General features: G+C 37.4%; 1 protein-coding gene across 5 annotated transcripts in view; it reads right to left on the reverse strand.

Moving 5' to 3' along the window:
• ST18 (ST18 C2H2C-type zinc finger transcription factor) overlaps nt 1-19777 on the reverse strand; it is a 254977-nt gene that overhangs the window by 138217 nt on the left and 96983 nt on the right. Inside the window, exon 1 of one of the 5 annotated variants that reach the window (XM_020795960.3) lies at nt 17651-19777. This exon is cut by the window's right edge and continues 1545 nt beyond it. The exons of the other annotated variants lie outside the window; for them this stretch is intronic. Within the exon in view, the coding sequence (XP_020651619.3) occupies nt 17651-17830 (180 nt within the window). The 5' untranslated portion in view covers nt 17831-19777. The remainder of the gene's footprint in view (nt 1-17650) is intronic. 5 annotated transcript variants of the gene reach the window in all.

Genomic DNA, 19777 nt, shown 5'->3' on the forward strand with positions numbered 1-19777 from the left:
ACTGCGGGGGGGGGGGGCTCCTACTTTTTTTAAAAAAACCACAGTGGTTCAAGAGGTGTTTTGCGTATGTGATTGCTTCTTTAATTTTACCAGAAAATCACTCAAAGTCACACCTGGTTGATTCAGATTGACCTTTACATCCTGAGAACTGAAACATACTTTGAATTTGCCTGTACCAATTCTGGAGCAACTTGCAAAGTATTTTCAAATATAATCACACACTAAGCTGCACATAGAAACCTTGTAATTTTTTATGTATGGGCAGACAAGCTCCATTTTTAAAAGTTTCAATTTTTTCCCCCAAAACCACCTTTTCCCCATGGAAAATGGGAAGAATACAAGTATGTTGGGGCATGATGTTTTGGGAACAAGGGGAACACCCAGCAAAACAATCTTTCTTCAAAGTGCCCTCAAAGTATCTGTTGGCTTTTGAAAACTAGTGAGTCTATCACTAGATTATCTTATCACTGAACTGTTTCATTAATTTAGTGCTAGATCACCTCCACACAGACAAAAAAAATATAAAAATCTATGTAAACTCAAAACAATTCTTAGATTGAGGGCCCAATGTGGATCCTGGCATCAAAATAATTCAAATGCAGTTACAAAAGAGGATGTGAGTCAAGGTAATGTAAAGCCAAATCAGAGTGAATGTTGTCATACCCTGAATGTTGTATCTGCACTGCAAGGGAATTAAAGTGGGGGCAGGGGTGGAATTGAACTAAATTGATCTTTATTTTATCATGGAGGGTGTTTTATAGCAGTGGTTCTTAACCTTTGTTACTCGGATGCTTTTGAACTGCAACTCCCAGAAACCCCAGTCAGGACAGCTGGCGGTGAAGGCTTCTGGGAGTTGCAGTCCAAAACTCCTGAGTAACCCAAGGTTAAGAACCAGTGTTTTATAGGAAAGCTTTTTGGCTAGTAAACCAAGACATATAGTCTTTAATATTAGTATTAGCCTGCCTTGCATGTTTAGAGCCTCAATTTCTTTCAAAAGTAGTGTTTCATACTGGCTAGGGTGTTGAATTGAGATTTGGGAGATCCAAGCTGAAGTCTCCAGTGAGTCATGAAATTTACTGAACAACTTTGGGCCAATCAACATGACCTCCCTACCTCAGATGGTTGCTGTAAGAGTAAAGTAGGGAGGAGAGTCATCCTTTTTAAGATATCTGAAGGAAATATGGGATATAAATGTGTTGTTGCTATAAAACTCTGCCTTTCTCATGCAATATGACATAAAGGTGCAATGTACTAAATGATCACTGTCAGGGTAGACTTTAAATGTTTTAAGGAATCAAAACAACATTTGTCATATAAACTAAGGCCTGAGTTAGAAAGAAGCTGAATTCTTTTCATTTGGAGCAGAGACAAATTATTTTAAATTGTGAACTTTTCTGTTGTTTTCTTCAGCTCAAGGGGTAGAATAGTTTCAGGGGGACCCTGTGGCAATCTTCAGAGCAGCGTGATAACTAGATTCTTATAACTGGACTCTTTTCTGATCATTGTGGCCATCCCTGTTCCCCCACTGTGTCAGTGCTAGCTGCCATTTCCCTCCTTGGCTGCAACAGTGGAGCACAGAAGGTAAACAGTTTGGCAGAATCCTCTCTGTGCATTTTGCCTCTGGAATAGGTAGGAAGCCTTGGTTTGAAACAAATGAAAATGGGTGATCTAATTCAGCTGATTGGTCAAATGGCGTTATCAGAATCCAGACAAAACATAGCCAACCAAACCACCTTCCAGCTTGGTTGTATAAAGAGGGCTGGAGGTGTGTGTATGTTACATTGTATTCCACCAGGCCTTAATTTCAGCCAGGGTTCATCAAAAGTGAGCTGATGCACAGTACTTGTTGTGCTCTTAAATCTCTGAATTATTGTTCATATAATAAGGTCACTTCTTGAGTATCTTGAACTGATCACACTTGAGAGTGTGGAGAAGTGGAACTCAAGAAGGCCTAAGCTGTTGGGGTGTGTGTCTGAAATAGCCATGCAAACAGGTGAGTACACACAATTTTGAAGAGTCAAAGAATGAAAGTGCCTCAGCTTGCATTTAGAAGCTGATAGCTCATCAGTTGTCTACTGATGCGATTCATTCCTTCTTTACCTTCCAATGACCAATCACAAAACAAAAGTAAGTGAACAAGCTACATTCGGAGTTGAGAAAACTTCATGTCTGGATAAACAGATATCTTTTCAAAATATAAGAAACTCTCTCTAAGGAACTCTCACTAAAACTTCAGGAAATATTATCTACATCATCTAGTTTACTTCTGTGGAACAAAGTAAACCGAAAGATATCCAAGGAATCTCTGTGTGGGGAAAGAGTTAACTCTGGGGTGGGAAACAGGTTGACTTCCAGATGCTATTGGACTGCACCTCTCAAAATGTATTAGCATTGGTTATGCTAACTTAAGTTGATGGGACGTGCAGTCCAACAACACCTAAAAGAATATTCATCCCTGCCTTGGGTAAAACCCTCCTCTTTAATATTGGAAAATAGATGCCAATTTGCCTCTGGCAGTCATGATCCAGCAGCAGGACTGTTGGCAGCAAGTTTCCTATAGAAAAGATCCTAACCCCTGTCCTGAGACTCCCAAAGCTTTCCTCAGGGCAAAAGGGATCTCTAGGGATCCTCAGAGCCTCAAAGGGAGATAAGAAGTTTTAAATTAAATCAAAAGAAATATTAACAGCACCAGTTAATAACAGCATCACCATTTATGCAGTGGAGTTGCACAACTGGATTTCAGCCAATAAGTAACTAGAAATACAGTAATTGTTGGCAAACATGTTGCTATTAAATTAACAATAGATGTATATATCCAGAAAAAAAGTAATAAGTAATATAAACAAATTACATTTTAAAAATAATGCTCCAAGCTCTGGTGTGTATGGCACGGGGAGAGGGAATAGGTGAACCAAAACATTGGCTGGTGCATGGTCATTGGGATTACAACTACAGTGGTATGCATCAAAGAACTACAATCACAGATGTTGCTGGAATCAGGTCCATCAACAGATGGGTAGTCACCTTGTAGTTTCATTGCTACATCTTGTGGCAGTGAATTCCACAATTTGAGTAGACACAGTGAGTAGACACAGTGTGAAGAAGTCTTCATGGCCGGGATCTAATGGTGTTCTGAAGGTTGTTCTTCCTAACCTTTCACCAGTCTCTCTGGCCGGCATCTTCAGAGGACAGCACTCTGTGCTCTGGTCTGTGCTGTCCTCCGAAGAAGCTGGCCACAGAGACTGGTGAAAGGTTAGGAAGAACAACCTTCAGAACATGGCCAAAGAGCCAGAAAAACCCACAACAACCATGTGAAGAAGTAGTTCCTTCATTCTGGTTCTTTCAGCATTTCTCTTCTTTGAATCAATTTGGATTTCAATATTATTCTTATGAAAGAGGGGACTCTCTGCCCACTTTTCCAGAGTAAGGTAAATGTAAAGGTTCCCCTTTAATACAATGGTGTGTATTAATTTTAAATGTTTTACTAGGTTACTTAGTTATGCTTTGTACCACCAGTCTGTGGCTTGCTGTAACATTAATTTTTTAAAAAATAGTTATTTTGAAGAAAAGGAAAGTAAAGAATTAGATTTAAAATTATAGCTACAACAGTAACATGTGGGTCCTTGAAATATACATGTAATAAATTACTTTTAAAGTTATTTGAACAGTAACCAATTACATTTAAAGTAGTTTCCCAGGCTACTTCCTTTAAAAAAAAATCCCAAACATTGCAAACATTCTAATTCCTTTTGCGCACAGATTTTGACTGTCTTGACACAATGACACCTCTGTGAGATATTCTCAAGCCCTGAAAGATCCAAATAATCACATAAATGCAACAATGGTCTAGATGGGAAGGATAAAAATCTAATAAACAAACAAACAAACAAAATGGAGGAGGAGGAGAAAGAAGAAAGAAAGAAAGAAAGAAAGAAAGAAAGAAAGAAAGAAAGAAAGAAAGAAAGAAAGAAAGAAAGAAAGAAAGAAAGAAAGAAAGAAGCCACTATCTTGTGGCATAATCAACATTATTTTCTTTCATATGTGCTATTTCACATAATTTGTGCAAAACAAATTATTTTCTTTCCTTTTCTCTTTTTGAGAGAACCAAAGGATGCTCCCCTTCTTAGAGTGATGAGAATAATTTTGTGGTTCCTTGTCCAGGCACACAAAGACAAAACCAACAATGATTTACTTCCTTAAATATTGCCCCTTTAAATAATGTTTTGCCATCACACACACACACACACACACACACACACACACCACCAACAACAACGATGACAACGACAACGACGACAACAACAATAACAACAACAGCAAGAAGTTAAGCTCATTTATGAACTAGTTAAAACCCACAGCTTCAAATACAGATCCCTGATCCCTGGCCACTTCCCTCTGTTGCAAGACCATTTATTCCTATTCTCTGGTTACCGTTGTTTAACCAGTTTCCAATTCATAAAGGCATTTCTTCTCCTAATTCATGAATCCTACATTAGTTCAGAAGTCCCTTCAGAAAGAACTAGTACTAGTATCTAGATTCTAGACTGTTTTATGGAAAGTGTAAATTTCCAGATGTCAGATTGCATCTTCTACCAGCTCTAGCCAGCATAGTCAATGCTGAGGATAACTCAAACAGCATTATGGGATGTGCCCCTCAGTTTTCAAGAGTAATCAGACATGATATTATGTCATGGTGATAGATCCAGAAGAAGTAATTAAAACATGTGTTATTCTTCTGGCAAAAGACATTTGCTAGAATGCCAATTTCTGTTCCAAAGACCCCAGTGCAGGGATACAAATGATGAACTTCACCAAAGAGAGAGTGTAGTTGGTCACACACCACATATTCAACCACCTCAAAAAATAGAAATTCAAGACCATGTTTACCTAGGTCACAAGATGGGTAGGTAATCTGACCCCACACTTCCTTCTTCTGAAAGGAAGAACCTAGCACAAGCCCTACCATGTGTGCTTCAAGGGAGTCATTGGACTTGGATCCACCACTAGAAAAGATACCACATTTGGGGGGGTCACAGATTTGAGATTATAACCAAGATGTCAGTTCTAGTTTGTTGAGGATCAAATCTGAGTTCCAAAGAGCAGAGTCCACAGTGTGCCCAAGAAGAATCCTGGAAGTTATACTGTCTACATTGAAACACGGAACCATATTCAGAAAAAGAAAGCAAGGCTGAACATATGTATTCGCGAAGGCTTTCTCGGCCAGGATCTAATGGTTGTTGTGGGTTTTTCAGAGTGCTGTCCTCTGAAGATGCCGGCTACAGAGACTGGTGAAATGTTAGGAAGAACAACCTTCAGAACATGGCCAAAAAGCCTGAAAAACCCAGAACAACCGCTGAACATATGCTTCAGATATGACATGCCAGGAAGGAGTGAGGGAGCAAGGCAAAGTATAAAGCTATTGATATGTAAATGAATGGTGCATATTGTTGAGGTCACTCGTTATGTTATTCTGCTCTCAGTGTCTCCTTTGCTGCACAACCTCTCCCCTGCATCTTGAACACCTCAGCCCCTGGACAGCTCCCTGAAAAGATGAGAATCTGAGTTACACAGCAATTATATAAATAAGACATCACACCTCTGCCTTAACTTGCAAATGTGACTTTCCTTGGATTACATTCTTAACAATCAGCATAGACCAAGCACTATTTCTGTAAACATTCTAAGAACATGATTCAAACATAGTTGTCATATCGTAAAAGAAGAGTTTATACCAGTCCTGCAACCCTGGCAATACTGTGTACTGGATTGCACCCATTTGAGTTCACTATTGAATGGAACTATTGCAATTACATTATTTAGAAAATTCTCAGTCAACAAATTGAAATGAATATTTACGTGAAACACAAAAAAATCTCAGTAAGATGTAATATAATAAACTAAGAAGCCATAGTACCTTTATAAGAAAGGAGTGAGCAAATATCCAGATTCTGCATAAATCTTCTCCATGATGGGTGTTGTCAAAAAGGATGGGGCAGATAAAAAGTTTGAAGTGGCAAGACAGACTCAAACTCTCAGTGTAAAAACAGCCCTGCTGCATCAAACCACAGCCCTCTCCAGTCTAGTGTCTTCTTTCTCACAACAGATGGAACAACAGAAGGTTATTGGAAACCCATTAAAAGGATGTGAAGACAACTGCTTTCTCCTGCTCTGGGTACCTCCCAGTATTAAGATGGTGTGCAAGGGGAGTTACATAAACTTACTTATTTACAGCAAGAGCTGTTGGGAAAATGAAGTGATGGATTCTATACATTCTGGATTTATAAAAGCCAGCATTTGTGTCTGTTTATAATCATAAATGGAACAGATAGGCTTCTTCTAAAGCAGAAAGCACAAGAGAAAGGTGGTAACACTTCCAAAAGCAAAGCTAGCAGTTTGGTTTAGATACTGCACTAGATAAAGAGTTCACAGAAGCCATAAACAATTTCTGAGTAGTTAGCGGAGGTATGTAAAGGGTGTGTGTGACCAGTAAAATATTGTAAGCCGCGCAGAGACCTTTGGGTAGTGTGGGCGGCATATTAATTAATTAATTAAATCTATTACCTACAAGAGAACAAGAAAGAGCACAAAGCCATACTCAAAATCTGATAGTCCAAAATAGAATGAAAGAAAGAACACAATGCTCTATACAAAGCAATCAAAAATCTTGCAGTAATTGTATACATGACTATAGTGCATCATTTTAAAGGCATTTGGAAGTTATTTCAGTTTTATGCGCCTTTTACATAATCTTGCTCTATTGATTTTGATATAAGATTTAAGATTTTATGTTGTTCTTTGGTATTTCTCCTGCCATTCCACACAGACATCTTAAATACAAAAACTGGACAATTAGGTTGCAAGGGAAAGGGACTTTGTTGAAAAGAACCTCTTTGCCATTTCACTTCATAAGTACCAGGTGCTGAAACTCGGACCTCACAGTTTTCCAACTTTCCTCCAAATTCTACAAGATACCACTGCACCTAGAAATCATTTGTGTGCTTCATTCAGACCTGCTCATGTTCTGAATGTGTCACCTAGAACAACATCTTTTCCCCCACACCTTTATGTGATAAGAATGAGGGAGGAGCAACTGCTAGTGACCTTGCTTGTTAACCCAGAATTGTGTGGGTAGGGGGACTTTTAAAGGTCTGGGGACCTCCTAGACCCACAGTCGGATGTTAGAAGGCCACACCCATCATACCTGCAAAGTATTTTTCTTCACTTTTTTTTAAATTGAAAAGCCCCTTCACATGCCCTGTAGTCTGGCAGAATTTTGCCCATGAAAAGAAAATTTCACCAAATTCTTTGGAGAAGGAAGAGGCATCTAGCTACATAATCTACTGAGCAGAACAAGTGGCCAACTACTACTACTAGATGTTCAATTAGCAATGAAGCACTGAATTACAATATAATGCTGAAAACAATTTAAAACAGCCCAAGAATCATACTATCACCTGGAATCCAGTTGAGTGATCACCAAGCCCCCAACTCTTTTGTTAAACAGCCAGCATTTAAGATGAAACTGAAATGTAATCAATTGTGCTCATTGGGTCTCCTAAGGGAAGGCATTCTAAAACTATATACATCACTACCATACATATCAGCGAGCTGTCCTGTTCAAACTTCAGCACAACAGTTGAGGGGAAAAGCAACAGAGGTCTTTGATTATAACTTGCACAGATAGGAGCAATAGAGTTGATACTGTGGGACAGGGACATGGGAAGGAAGTACATGAAACACCCTTTCTTCCAGGCTTCCAGAAATGCTTCCTAGCCTAACTCTGGCCCTCATAGTTCTGTTTTCAGGGTTTTGTTTCGGAACACTAACATTCAGTACGTATAATGAATGTAGCTATGAAGTGCATCACATTGATTGGAATGGTAGTTAGTAACTTGAACAAGATGCTGATACTCCTATAATTGTTCCAATTATGTACAATTATATAGAGATGGGAAAGGTCTGGGTTTTATGCATTTTGTGCATGTGTTTGTTTTGTCTTTGTTGTTGTTGTTTGAATGAAGAATTCCAGTAGTTACAGTCTAAGAGACAAGTGTATCTGTAATAACGTGAGTATCATTCTACAGATGTGATTACTAAGATTTGATGAAGGGAGGGGAAGTAGCAAGAACACACAGGTGAAAAATGGAGAAGTGAATCTTTAGAAGAGCCACATATTTTACTAGAAGTAGTAAGCAGGGCTTCTGCTTCAGCTGTAGTAATTTAGAAGCCATAGGCTTCAACCTGAATAATGCAAAGCACAGGTGGTTTCTAAATTATATTTTGAAACAGTGAACGTGACAAGAAAGAGTGTGAACGAAGCAACATAAGGCATAAGAGAGTTGCACTCTGGGAAGAACAAGCATTCTCAGTGACTGGAAGATAGTATGAAATGCATTTATACAAGCCATCCCTGACATGTACAAGGACTCAACACTATAGTTGTAAGTAAACAAGAGATTTTTGAAGTCCCACCATTTTAAAGTGCACTTTTCATTATATTCTCCTGCCAATTAAACAAGAAACAATGTATTGTTAATGTACACATAGAATGTTTTTAAAAGTTTTCAAAATTTTGCTTAATCTGGTTTTTCATTTTATTTTAGCCCAGTGGTTCTCAACCTTGGGTAACCCAGGTGTTCTTGAACTTCAGTTCGCAGAAACCTGTGGTGAAGGCTTTTGGGAATTGCAGTTGAAAAACACCTGATCTACCCAAGACTGGAAACCATTATTTTAACTATTTGCACCGAAATCTTCAGTTATGCTATGAAGAGTAACTTGTAAGAAATCCAGTAAGATTTTGTTGATTGGTTTACAGAACTCATTATCCTACATTCTCAATTACAAAGGTTGCAAGAGACAGTTTTTAGAAGTTCGGTTAAACACAGCATGGCAAGGGAAAATCAATAAGAACAACTACTACTACTATCCATCAGTCACACTTCATCAGATGATAGTAGAAAATGATAATAGATTAACAGTATTGCACATTGTAAGTGAAGACTGATCTTTATTAATGAAACTCTCACAGTATAGGGATCTATCGTTTGAAAAACTATTACATGTAAAGTAGTGCAGTTACCTCATAGATCATAATGCTGACATTCAACAATCAAACTCGTGGCTTAAATTAGGCCATCTTCAGGCTGGAACTAATGAATCCATATGCACAAGCCAAATATACGTTATTCCCACAGAATATGGCCAGAAAATAATTGTGAAACAAAATGCAAGGGATGTATGTGGGGCCTGTCACAAATCTAAGGAAAGAATTTTTCATGTAATAGTTGGTTGCCCTAAACTAACATCAACAGATTACAGGCACACGCACCATCACATTGCATTTTTCAGCAGTTGGACAGATCTTATGGGTCGTTCACATCTTTTCCTCCATAATATAAATTCCAGCCACTTCCAGATTTAGAAAATGAAATTACAATACTACACTGGGTAAGAAAGTTAGTATGGACAAAACAATTGATTTTAATAAGCCAGATATTATACTTCTGGATAAATAAGAAATAAAAACATACTTTATAAAAGTTGGAGCTCTATCAACAAGCAACCTCAAAAGTACAAAAAGTTCCAAACTTTCAAAGTATCAAAACATTAAGGCAAGAAATTAAAAGAATATGGAAGCAAGATGAGGTTATGCTCTTCTCCATACTAACTTCATCAACTGAACCAATTCCAAAATGTTTGCTTATCAATTTAAAACAACTGCTCATAGCTACTAATTATGCTTCCTGAAATCCAAAATTAAGAACAACAGAGCAGTACCACTTGGGGGGGGGGGGGGGCGGGACAACAAAATTCCACTAGCACTGAAAATATGCTTAAACGACCAAATGTTCAGATGTGCATCTAAAATGTAACAACTACACAGCTAGGAACACTTTCCTTATGGACTACTACATACGCTCGGGCACTTGTCACTGAAAGGGTTACCAAAATCAGCTCTCCCATGGCAAGAGATCTTACGTTGTCTGCATGGACAGATCAAACTTTTCAGGAATCGCCCATATGTGTTTTCCTCTTCTCCCTCCATGCATGATACCTAGCAGCAGTTGCTAAGAATGTAATAGGACAAGGATAATTAGAGCCACACATGGACAGCAAATATTTTGGCAAATGCACGGTGGGAAATAAATGTTCACAGTGGTTGTCTTCAGGTTTTATTATTGCGGCTGAGTTCTGTTTCTCCTAGACCCACTGATGGGTCTAAAAGCCCATGCTGACCATCCTATTTAAAAATAGTTGTGGATTTGAAAGATGTATCTACTATTACAATACTCCTTCCTGCTTTGCACTAAAGCAATTGCTCAAGAGATACAATTAGGCACTAAGTTAAAGTTGTAGCCACATTCCCTGTATTAACGAGAGTATCCCCAGTAGCAACAAGGACTCCTGACACCACTTTTCAAAGATGCATGATTAGATTTGGGAAGAAAGTTAAATAGTTTTGTCTGACTGAAAAAAATGAGAGACTGTCTCAACATGTGAAGAGATAGTTTCCACAATATGACATTATCTTCTCTCTCTCTCTCTCTCTCTCTCTCTCCTCTTTGAGTTATGCCTCAACACAGCAATAAACACAGGTGCTCCCCGATTCAATTGTTCAGTTTACAAGGGGACCCACTAACCTTGCCCCTCTTTGTCATCCCTTTACTCATGATGGGGTGGGGGGAGGCACTCTCTGAAGAAGGAGAGCTTAATATACCTAGTTAGTCTTTGTATACAAACCAGAACAGAGCTTCTGATTCTTGCAGAGAAGCTACCCAAGTATAGTAGTCTTCCTTTTTCAGATTCCCCACCCCCCCTCAATGAGTAAAGTAATGACAAAGAGGGTGGGTGCTTCCCTCATCACATTGCATGCAGGCTCCACACATGACCTACTGAATTTAAATTAAAAAATTGTGAATGGAAACTTCTCAAAATAAAGAAAACAATGCTACCACCTCAGAGTGAGAAGAATTTCTTGATGTTACTTTATTGACTGATGAGTTACATTTATATACTAGCTTCCTTTCAATGATATCAGGAAAAAGTACACAAATCACCTTACCCTCACATGATCACAACATCATTGCTAGGTAGGTAGATAGCTAATGATGACTGACAGTGACTATCTCAAAGTCATGCACTGTGTTTCATTGCTGAGTGAAGACTTGTGGAACATTAGCCCTGTCTTTCAATATATACGTAGGTGGCTATTGTGCAAGGAGGAAGAGAGCTATAATCCTTCTTGTCATTGCTTTGCTCATGTGAAGCAACAAATCTCTCCATGTGAGCCAGAGCATGGTTCCTACTCATGTGGGGGAACTTCACTGGTTGAAAAGGCTTCCCTCTTCAGACCTGCCAATTTGTGTGAGGAAAGTGATGATGGAAAGGGTGAAGTTAGCTCTCTCTTTCCCTATATTTAGTCCAACCAGCTACTGAATGATTGAATAGAGATACTCAAACCACTCCATCACATCAGCTGTCCTTCCACTCTCAAAGAGAAATTAAGAATAGCAGAAGCATAATAAAAATCTCCCCACAAAAGTGTGGTTGGATCAAACGACTGGTTCCCTGTGTAGCCATTTGTAAGTCACTTGACAGAAACTGATTTTTACACAAGGGGAACTAAGTGTGAGGACAACATGAATTCTCTAAGATGATCCACATACAGTATTTCTGAGTCTAAACATTGAGCTGTGTATTCCAGTATCCAAATAATCCAATCCACAGAACTTAATTTTTTTTAAAAAAAGAGTTTCTCTTCCACTCCTTGAAAATGCTTGTCCTTCACAGAATACAACTCCTTCATGCTTCCCCCTAAAATGATTCTTCATCATTTCCAGGGGGGGGGGGAAGCAGTTTCAAATAACTCTCTGGAAAAGGGGGTGGGGAAGGAAATCTTGGTTTTCCTGAGTTTCAACAGATGTCTTACTTAATTGGTTGTGAAATAAACCTGAGCAAGAGTCAGCCAGTTTCCGTAGTTTCAGCTGTGCATACAGTTGAAAACATGTGTTTTCAACTCCTATTTCCCTATTAAGAGGTGTGTGCTGTGAAAACCAAACTTCTCCAAAGGTGTAATATTATAGGTATGCTGCATTTACACTTTTATGTAACAATAATTTGAAGGAGCCAATGTTTTATATTATGACACAGCCAAAAATGCAATAAGTTAGACTTAAAATTATGGCATCCTAATAGCAAACAAAACTTTGGTTGCTTGATTGGTTTGCTTGCTTATTTAAATTGTTTTGAATTTGGAGTGTTTCTAAGGGATTTCGTCTTTTGTAACTATCATCTTCAGCCCTATTGAACTTTCTGTCATTCCCTCAATGTTACTTTATATTCCAAAATATTCAGAAGTGGTGGCTAAATGACCAAGCAGGAATGGATGGTCCATGTATTCAAATGAAAAATCATTGGGCTATCATTCATGTTTCATCAGCTATATTATTTTATTTTTGTCAGTTGAAGTCAAAAGGTAGGACACCTGATGAAGAGATGTGTAAGTGATTAACTGTTATAAAAAGACAGGTCAATGACAATGAATATAAAACACTGTGCTTTGTATATTGTTGTGTCTGGTCTACATAATCAAATGCTTCATAGTGAAAGCAAGTATTAGTACAGAGTCAAAGCTCCAAAATTAGAAAGATAAGCTCTGGTAAAGTCCAGGAAGAGATGTCTAATGGATGATTCCAAATCATAGAAATACTTAGCATTTACACAAAACTTTTATAATGTTCAGAGCACACCTTGTTGCAATCCTTATAACAATCTGATATGGCACCTATGTTGTAGCTAGAAGTTAAAGCAGAGATGTTCCACTAACTACCACTCTCCATGAGATCATGGTAAGATTTAAACTGAAGTAATATTGATTTACACTTTTCGAGCCTTTGCTTGGATCAAAACAGAACATACTTCTGATAGAGGCAAAGTTATATGTGTTTCATTCACCTGTGACAACCAAGCTGAGCAATATTTGTTCCCTCAGTTTAGACATGGAACCCAAGTCCCAAGAGTGAGAGAAAAGAGTTTTAATCCTTAGCAAAAATTCAAATTCCTCAATTGAGAGAATAATCTATTCCTGAAGACAGAATTTAAAACACATACACACACACATAGATACACACACAATATTTGGTGAAAATACAGTTTCTTTACTCATAATATCCCAGATCTCTAATGCTGAGGGATTTTAACAGGTCTTACTTTTGGCAGATGACCTCTCTTGTTTGTTCATATGTGTTTTCCAAAATATAAAAGTGAAATAGAGTCCCAAGGGCACTGTACTTGAAAGGTTATGAGAGTTAGAGATTTTAACCATGCCTGCCAAATCAGCAGATGGCTTGTGATTATAATTATATGCATCAATAAAACGAATAATCTTACAAAATTTGAATTTCTACTAAAGTAAGGGATTTAATAAGCAGATGCAACAGAATGCATTTTCTTTAACCCTTTTCACTGAGAATGATGGTTCACATGCAGAGCAGATAAAACAACACTGCGTTCAAGCAAGACCACAAAGTTAAAACATTGTGTACTTTTCCTCTTTAGCATGAGTGCTGTTTTGTTGAATAATGATTTAGTGTTCCTCTTCACTATTATATATATATATATAACTATTTTGCTTCCTAAAGTATTGAAAACATCATTTATATAAAAGACATGATGATTTGGAGGAAACCTGGTAAATGTGATTTTTTAAATCACTTGAATGTAATTTTAGACTTTCATCTACCAAGGTTTGCATAATCTGAATAGGTTGTTGCCTGTTTCCAAGGACAGGTTACCAATATTATTATTTCTTTTGGTATGAATGAAGTTAACCTTTCCTCTTTTTTTCTTTCTTTTTTCTTTTTGATCAGACATATTTGCAACATGCCTATATGACTTAATTTTTTTAATTTTTTGGTATTCCTTTGATATGAACACACAACATAGAAGTTGTAACAAGAAATTGTCATTCATACTTCTAATAGATCCAGGATGTTTAAAAATGATATAGTTAATGACATATCTTATATACAATTGAGGCTACAATTCTATGGACACATTTTGAGGAGTAAGCCTTATTTAAGCTCAGTTGCTTATTTTTAAGCAAGCATATTTAGGATCAGCATGCAAGAGACCAATTCAACAAATCACATTTTTTCAAAATTGCTGGGCTATTTTTACAAGCATAAAATACATAATTTAGAAAAAGAGCAATTTTGTTTCTAAATGGATTTATATCTCCGTAGTATAATTAAAGGACAAGAAAATGTCACTGAAGAACAATGTTGTTCTGTACAGGGAAACCATAGTTTCTTTTTGGGTAGAAGTCCTATTTCAGTGCTTGATTGTGTTTAGATACTGTAAGCATCAGTTAGTGGTTACAGACGATGTTTCTGAGAATGCAGACTGATTTACTCAGTGTCATATATATGAGGTTGGAAGGGTGAAGAATTCTTTCATTGCTTTTAATAATGTGAGTATAAAGAGAACCAGAATCACATGTATTTTTCTTAGTGCAGGGATTATTGATCTGATTGTTCACAATGTGCATTTGAAAGAATTAATATTTGCTCTCCCAATTCTGATGATTTCCACATATTGTAAGGTTAGGACATACAGTATTCCCTGTTGCATTCTGAGAATGTATGAATGAGCACTAACTCAAAGTAGTTCATGAAAACATAGATTTTTCAGAGCCACCAGCATTTAAGCAAAATAACCCTCTGAATGAAACTATGAGCAACTGTTGCACAGTTCCAGATCTTGTCTTAAAATGATAATAGTATGTATATATATACTATTATCATTTTAAGACAAGATCTGTCAGTGTTTGTAATTCTTCTTTAACGATGAAAGACAAAAAATATACAATGCACCAAGGCATACCTGACCAGGCTGTTTCTCTACTATTTCTGACACTCAGTATTGTCCACTGTGACTAAAGACAGCTCTCCAGACCTCAGGTAGAGATCTTTCCCATCACCTGCCACTGGCCATGCAGTCATTCATTTTAATTGCATATTAGATAGATGCTGGGCCTTGACACTTGTATTTTACCAAAAGAAGGAAGGAAGGAAGGAAAAGAAAAGAAAGTAAAATTATTCACAATCAGTGTTATGTTAACAGTTTGTAAAGTTATTAGAAAATACCATGTGTGCATATATATAGGCCATGAACCTTTGTATATTAAGCTTTATATGTACAATCTGATAGTAAGACAGAGATTGAGATTTCAACTTGCTGCCATTAACATTAGAAATGTCATGTGTCACTCTCTAATCATGTTGGAAAAAGTTATTGGCCAGGAGTGGGGCATTGCTAGGAAGCCCTTTCAGTTTTGATTTCTAAAATCAAAATGGGGGACATCCAACATTGTAAGTAGTAGAATCAATAGAGTAATCTGAAAGTTTTAGGACAGTTTTTTGCAAGTACACTGCCATCAGCTGGCACGGTTGGTCTATCTTAGCTAAGACAGGGCTTCTTCCTGACACAGAGCTTTCAGAGCACCCTACCCCATCCCAGCTATAAGTTGGTAACTTTATGGCAAATGATAGCCCATGCAGAATCTGTTTACCTGTCTTTTAAGATGCAGACAAGCTGATACTATGAAATAATTAGACATGTTATCTTCAGGCAAATACTGTAGCCATGTTTCTTATGAAAACATTATAAATGCACACTCATATTTTTAAACCAATAGATGACTATCATAACAGGATAAGATGTGCACACTTAGTAAGTGCAGTTACCATTAGCTGTGCCTCCATGCATGTTGAAAACAATACAGCAATAACCAGTGGATGGTGCTATGGAAGTTTTTAGTGAAAGATTTCACCTAAGATATCAGACAGACAAAAGGAAAATGAACCATATAGTTACAATAAACCAGGAAAATGCAGATAAGAACTCTGATTGAAAAATCATTTCTTTAGTGAATTTAGTATCACTCACTAGGTACCATGACTCTTCTATAGTAACTTATTTATTCCTGCATTTATTTATTTGATTTAACTTTTTGATAAGAGATAATAGTTGTACTCCAAGTTTTATGGAATTAAACAAATACACGTTACTGGGATACAAACACCTAAGAACATATGGTGAAAAGATAATTAGCAACTTGAGCTTATTCACACACTTCCCATTCATCTGTCCAAGCAGAAGAAATTGACGGTGTAAAATTGTAGATAAATAAGCGCCTATTGCCCATGCACAGATTACTAATCATACTCTTAACACTGTGAACAATTCAACTTTCTGAGCAATCTACTAATAATATTGTCCAACAGTAGTCAGTCTATGACAAACATCACATTTCTACAAATAATATCCATGTTAAAATCTCTCTGTGCTCCGGATTGCATATCTAGGTCATATTGTTCAGCACCTGTCGTACTGGAAAATAGGATCTGTTGGTACAAGTTACTTTGTTGAGTATGTATGATAGCTGAAAGTACGCACTTCCAAGTAAATCTTTTTAAGGTAAGTTTTTTGTCAGTTGACCTCACTATGGAAAGAAAAGATTGATAGAGTAATTTGATTATTCTAACATAGGTTTACACATCACACAAATTTGTTTTCCAAAATGCAATCGCTTCAACATGAGGAAAAGAAAATAATTAAATATAGCAATGGAAATGCAAACTTTCTGGGTTTTTTTTTTCTGAAAGGGAAATACATGCTTCTATTATCACTTTTATCAATAGTAATATTGGCATGCATTTCAAGATTCATCTCAATCTATGGTAATCATTACCCAAACTTCTCCTTTTCCCTAATCTTACTTATGTGAAGGGAAAAGTAGCAGAAAATAGTTCAGAATTAGGAGCACTATTTTCTTGCAACCTGCTGTTGTCACAACCCCCATTAAAAAAAAAAAAGAGGTGTCATGACTGGGATTCTTTGAACTAGGAAGGGTTCTTAATTATTCCTATCCACATAAAAATAACACAAACACACAGCAAACAAATAAGGTAAGCAGTTATTTTTACTCTACACATATGTATTTTTAAAAACATATGCACAGCAATTGATGCTGATTGTAACCAATGTATCCTGACCCCTTTCTTTTATTTTCAGCAAAAGCAAGTGGACAGATGAGCTGGGAGAGGGAGATACTATGATTTAATACTGTGGCTTCTGTCTGAAAATTCAAGATGATAAAAAGCTTCATTTCTGTACACATGGTTATAAATGCCATGCCATTTATTCAAGTGAATAAGCATCTGGCAAGTAGATTGAAATTTGAAAGTAATACACAGTTCTATCATGTCTCTGCAAAAAAACCAAAATGTTAGTTTTTCACAAATCTAGAAAAGGGTAGTCTCTTGTAAAGTTGACAATATGAAGATTCAGCTCTATTTTTTTATTCCACTTAAGACAAAGAATGTGTTTCACCTCACATTCTACTCATCAGTCACTGCAACATTAAGTTCACAGAGCACCCCATTTTACTTTGGAAATTCAAAACTTTTGTAAAGACACACATAGAGAAGGGCACTGGTTCCAAAGATATGCCCCCCGCCGTTCTGAAGTGGCATGAAAAGCAACCCCTTCATTATGACCTACTTGTCCAAAACAGACTCTCAAGCCTATGGTTAGGCTAAGATTTGCTCGACTTTTTCCCTAGGGCATAATTGTCAGACTGACTTACCGTGTGCCTTTTAGCCTTTGTTCTGCCTCTCGCGCTGACATCAGGGAAGCAGTGATGTAGAATAAAGCAGGGGTGGGCTAGGTTAGTCCAGTGTTTGTGTCGTTGTGTGGTGTGCAGGGACACTCTGTGATACTCTAGTGAGCTGCTAAGCTTTTTTTTTTTTTGTAGGCTTTGTGTCATTTACTTAACGACCAATCTCATTAGCTGCCAGGGTACAATGGGCTGATGCATTTTCTATGTACATACTCTACACAGTGACCCTCAAGGTTGCCGAAGGTCTATTTAATCAGTCAGATGCTGAATATATTTGCAGTAAATCACTAAAAAAAAAATGAGACCACAGAGGTATCTCATGAGGCTTTAATGTTTCTTGGAAGCTTGTTGAAGGGGAAAGACAGCAGAATTTAAAGATAAACAATGAGGAGGAATGGGACAGTCAGAAAGGTTTGCAGTAATGACCTTTAATAGGCGCAGTAACTTTCGAAAGCCTGCATGTTCCTGCAGCTGATTGTTATTTCCTCCATCCAGTTCACGCTTCAGTGTAATCACATTGTCATATTGAAATCCCTTTAAATAACAGCAAAACAACAAGATGAGCAGTCTTTCACAGGTTGGCAAAGGTGTAATTTTTCCCCCTCTCTCTTTCCAGGCAACCTCAGAGTTGGCATCCATGTATTTCTGCCCTCTCTTCAGTTACAAGGCATAAACCCTTTTAACTCCTATGAAAAATGAAATGCTGAAAAGCTCTCTGAATGACGACAGCTGTCCATAAGTATCAGGGAGAGTTCTATTGTCCAACTTGTCCCTGGATAAAATGAATACTTTACAGCAGAGGCTGTTCAGCTTGGCTAAAGAGTATGGGGAGAAGGGGAGGAGGTCACTGGAGATTTCGCACACTAATTTAATCTGGGAAAAGGACAGGCACTGCATCTCACTTGAACAGACTGGCGGCAATCTGGGCTCTCACAGAACTATCTCCTTTTGCCTGTGCTCTATTTATTCCTTATCTCTGTTTACCAACCGCTAGGTCCCTTTCATTCACACCACGAGGCCGTTCTCCTACTATCAGTCAGCAGCTGACACTGTGGAAGAGCCTCAAAGGCAAAAAAAGGGATCAAAACTAAACCAAAGCTGTATAAACAATGCAGCAGTAGAAGTAAATGCATAAATCCTAATTCTTAACCCAACCCACAGGGTGTGAACAGAACCTTTATAGTAAATCCAACAAACCCACCACAGTGAGCTATGGGCTACAGAGGAAACAAGGAAAGCCAAATATCATTCATGAAATCATCATCTCAGGCAGAAACTCTCACAAATGCACATATTTTATATGCTCAACATGGCATGCATTATGAAGTCTTTGGTTTCTAAACTTTATAACTTAGCGTATTCATCAGAAAGTTGGGAGGACAGCCACATTTTTCTCACCTAAGCATAGTTTTTAAAAAAAATTAATTAGAGTAAATAAACAATTTAGGGTGTCTCAAAGTTTATGTAACTTTTCACTCACTGCTGGACTTGAAACAAAGATCTAAGAAAAAATGAGAAGACAGACAGACACATTTTAAGCTTTAAAACTGATTTCTGTTCTCTTCTCTTCCATTCCTTTTCTCTTCTCTTGCCTTGAGTTCCTACTTGAATCTGTAACTTTCACTAAGGTATCTGCAATATGTAGGTATCACTAAGGTATCAGTCAAGTGGCCACTTAATTATTATGAAGTTTCACATATCATTTCTTTGGAAGTTAAGAGTGCATGAGATGAGGAAGCTAACAGGAAACATCCCTGTCCCACTCTTTTGAGCACAATAAAATGAGGAAGTGTATGTCTTTGGTAGCTTCCAACTTTTGGGTGACTTTTAACTCTGGAATCTGGAATGCGAATATTATGTTTCATTCTGAATAGCAGAAAAAAAATACTTCACTTTGAATTCTTCACAGCAGTATTCATATTGCTAACATCTCATATTGCCCCTTCAAATGACTGTTTTAGAGCATAACACTGTCAAAGTTCTACAAGAAAAAGTCTGAAGTTACACAGATTTTTAAAGTTAAATAGCACAAAGTTATACAAAAAGAAAATGGAGCATCGGCCTTAAGCCACAGGCTGTTGTATTGAGAAAGGA

This window comes from Pogona vitticeps, chromosome 4 (genome assembly GCF_051106095.1).
Source record: "Pogona vitticeps strain Pit_001003342236 chromosome 4, PviZW2.1, whole genome shotgun sequence".
NCBI lineage: Eukaryota > Metazoa > Chordata > Lepidosauria > Squamata > Agamidae > Pogona > Pogona vitticeps.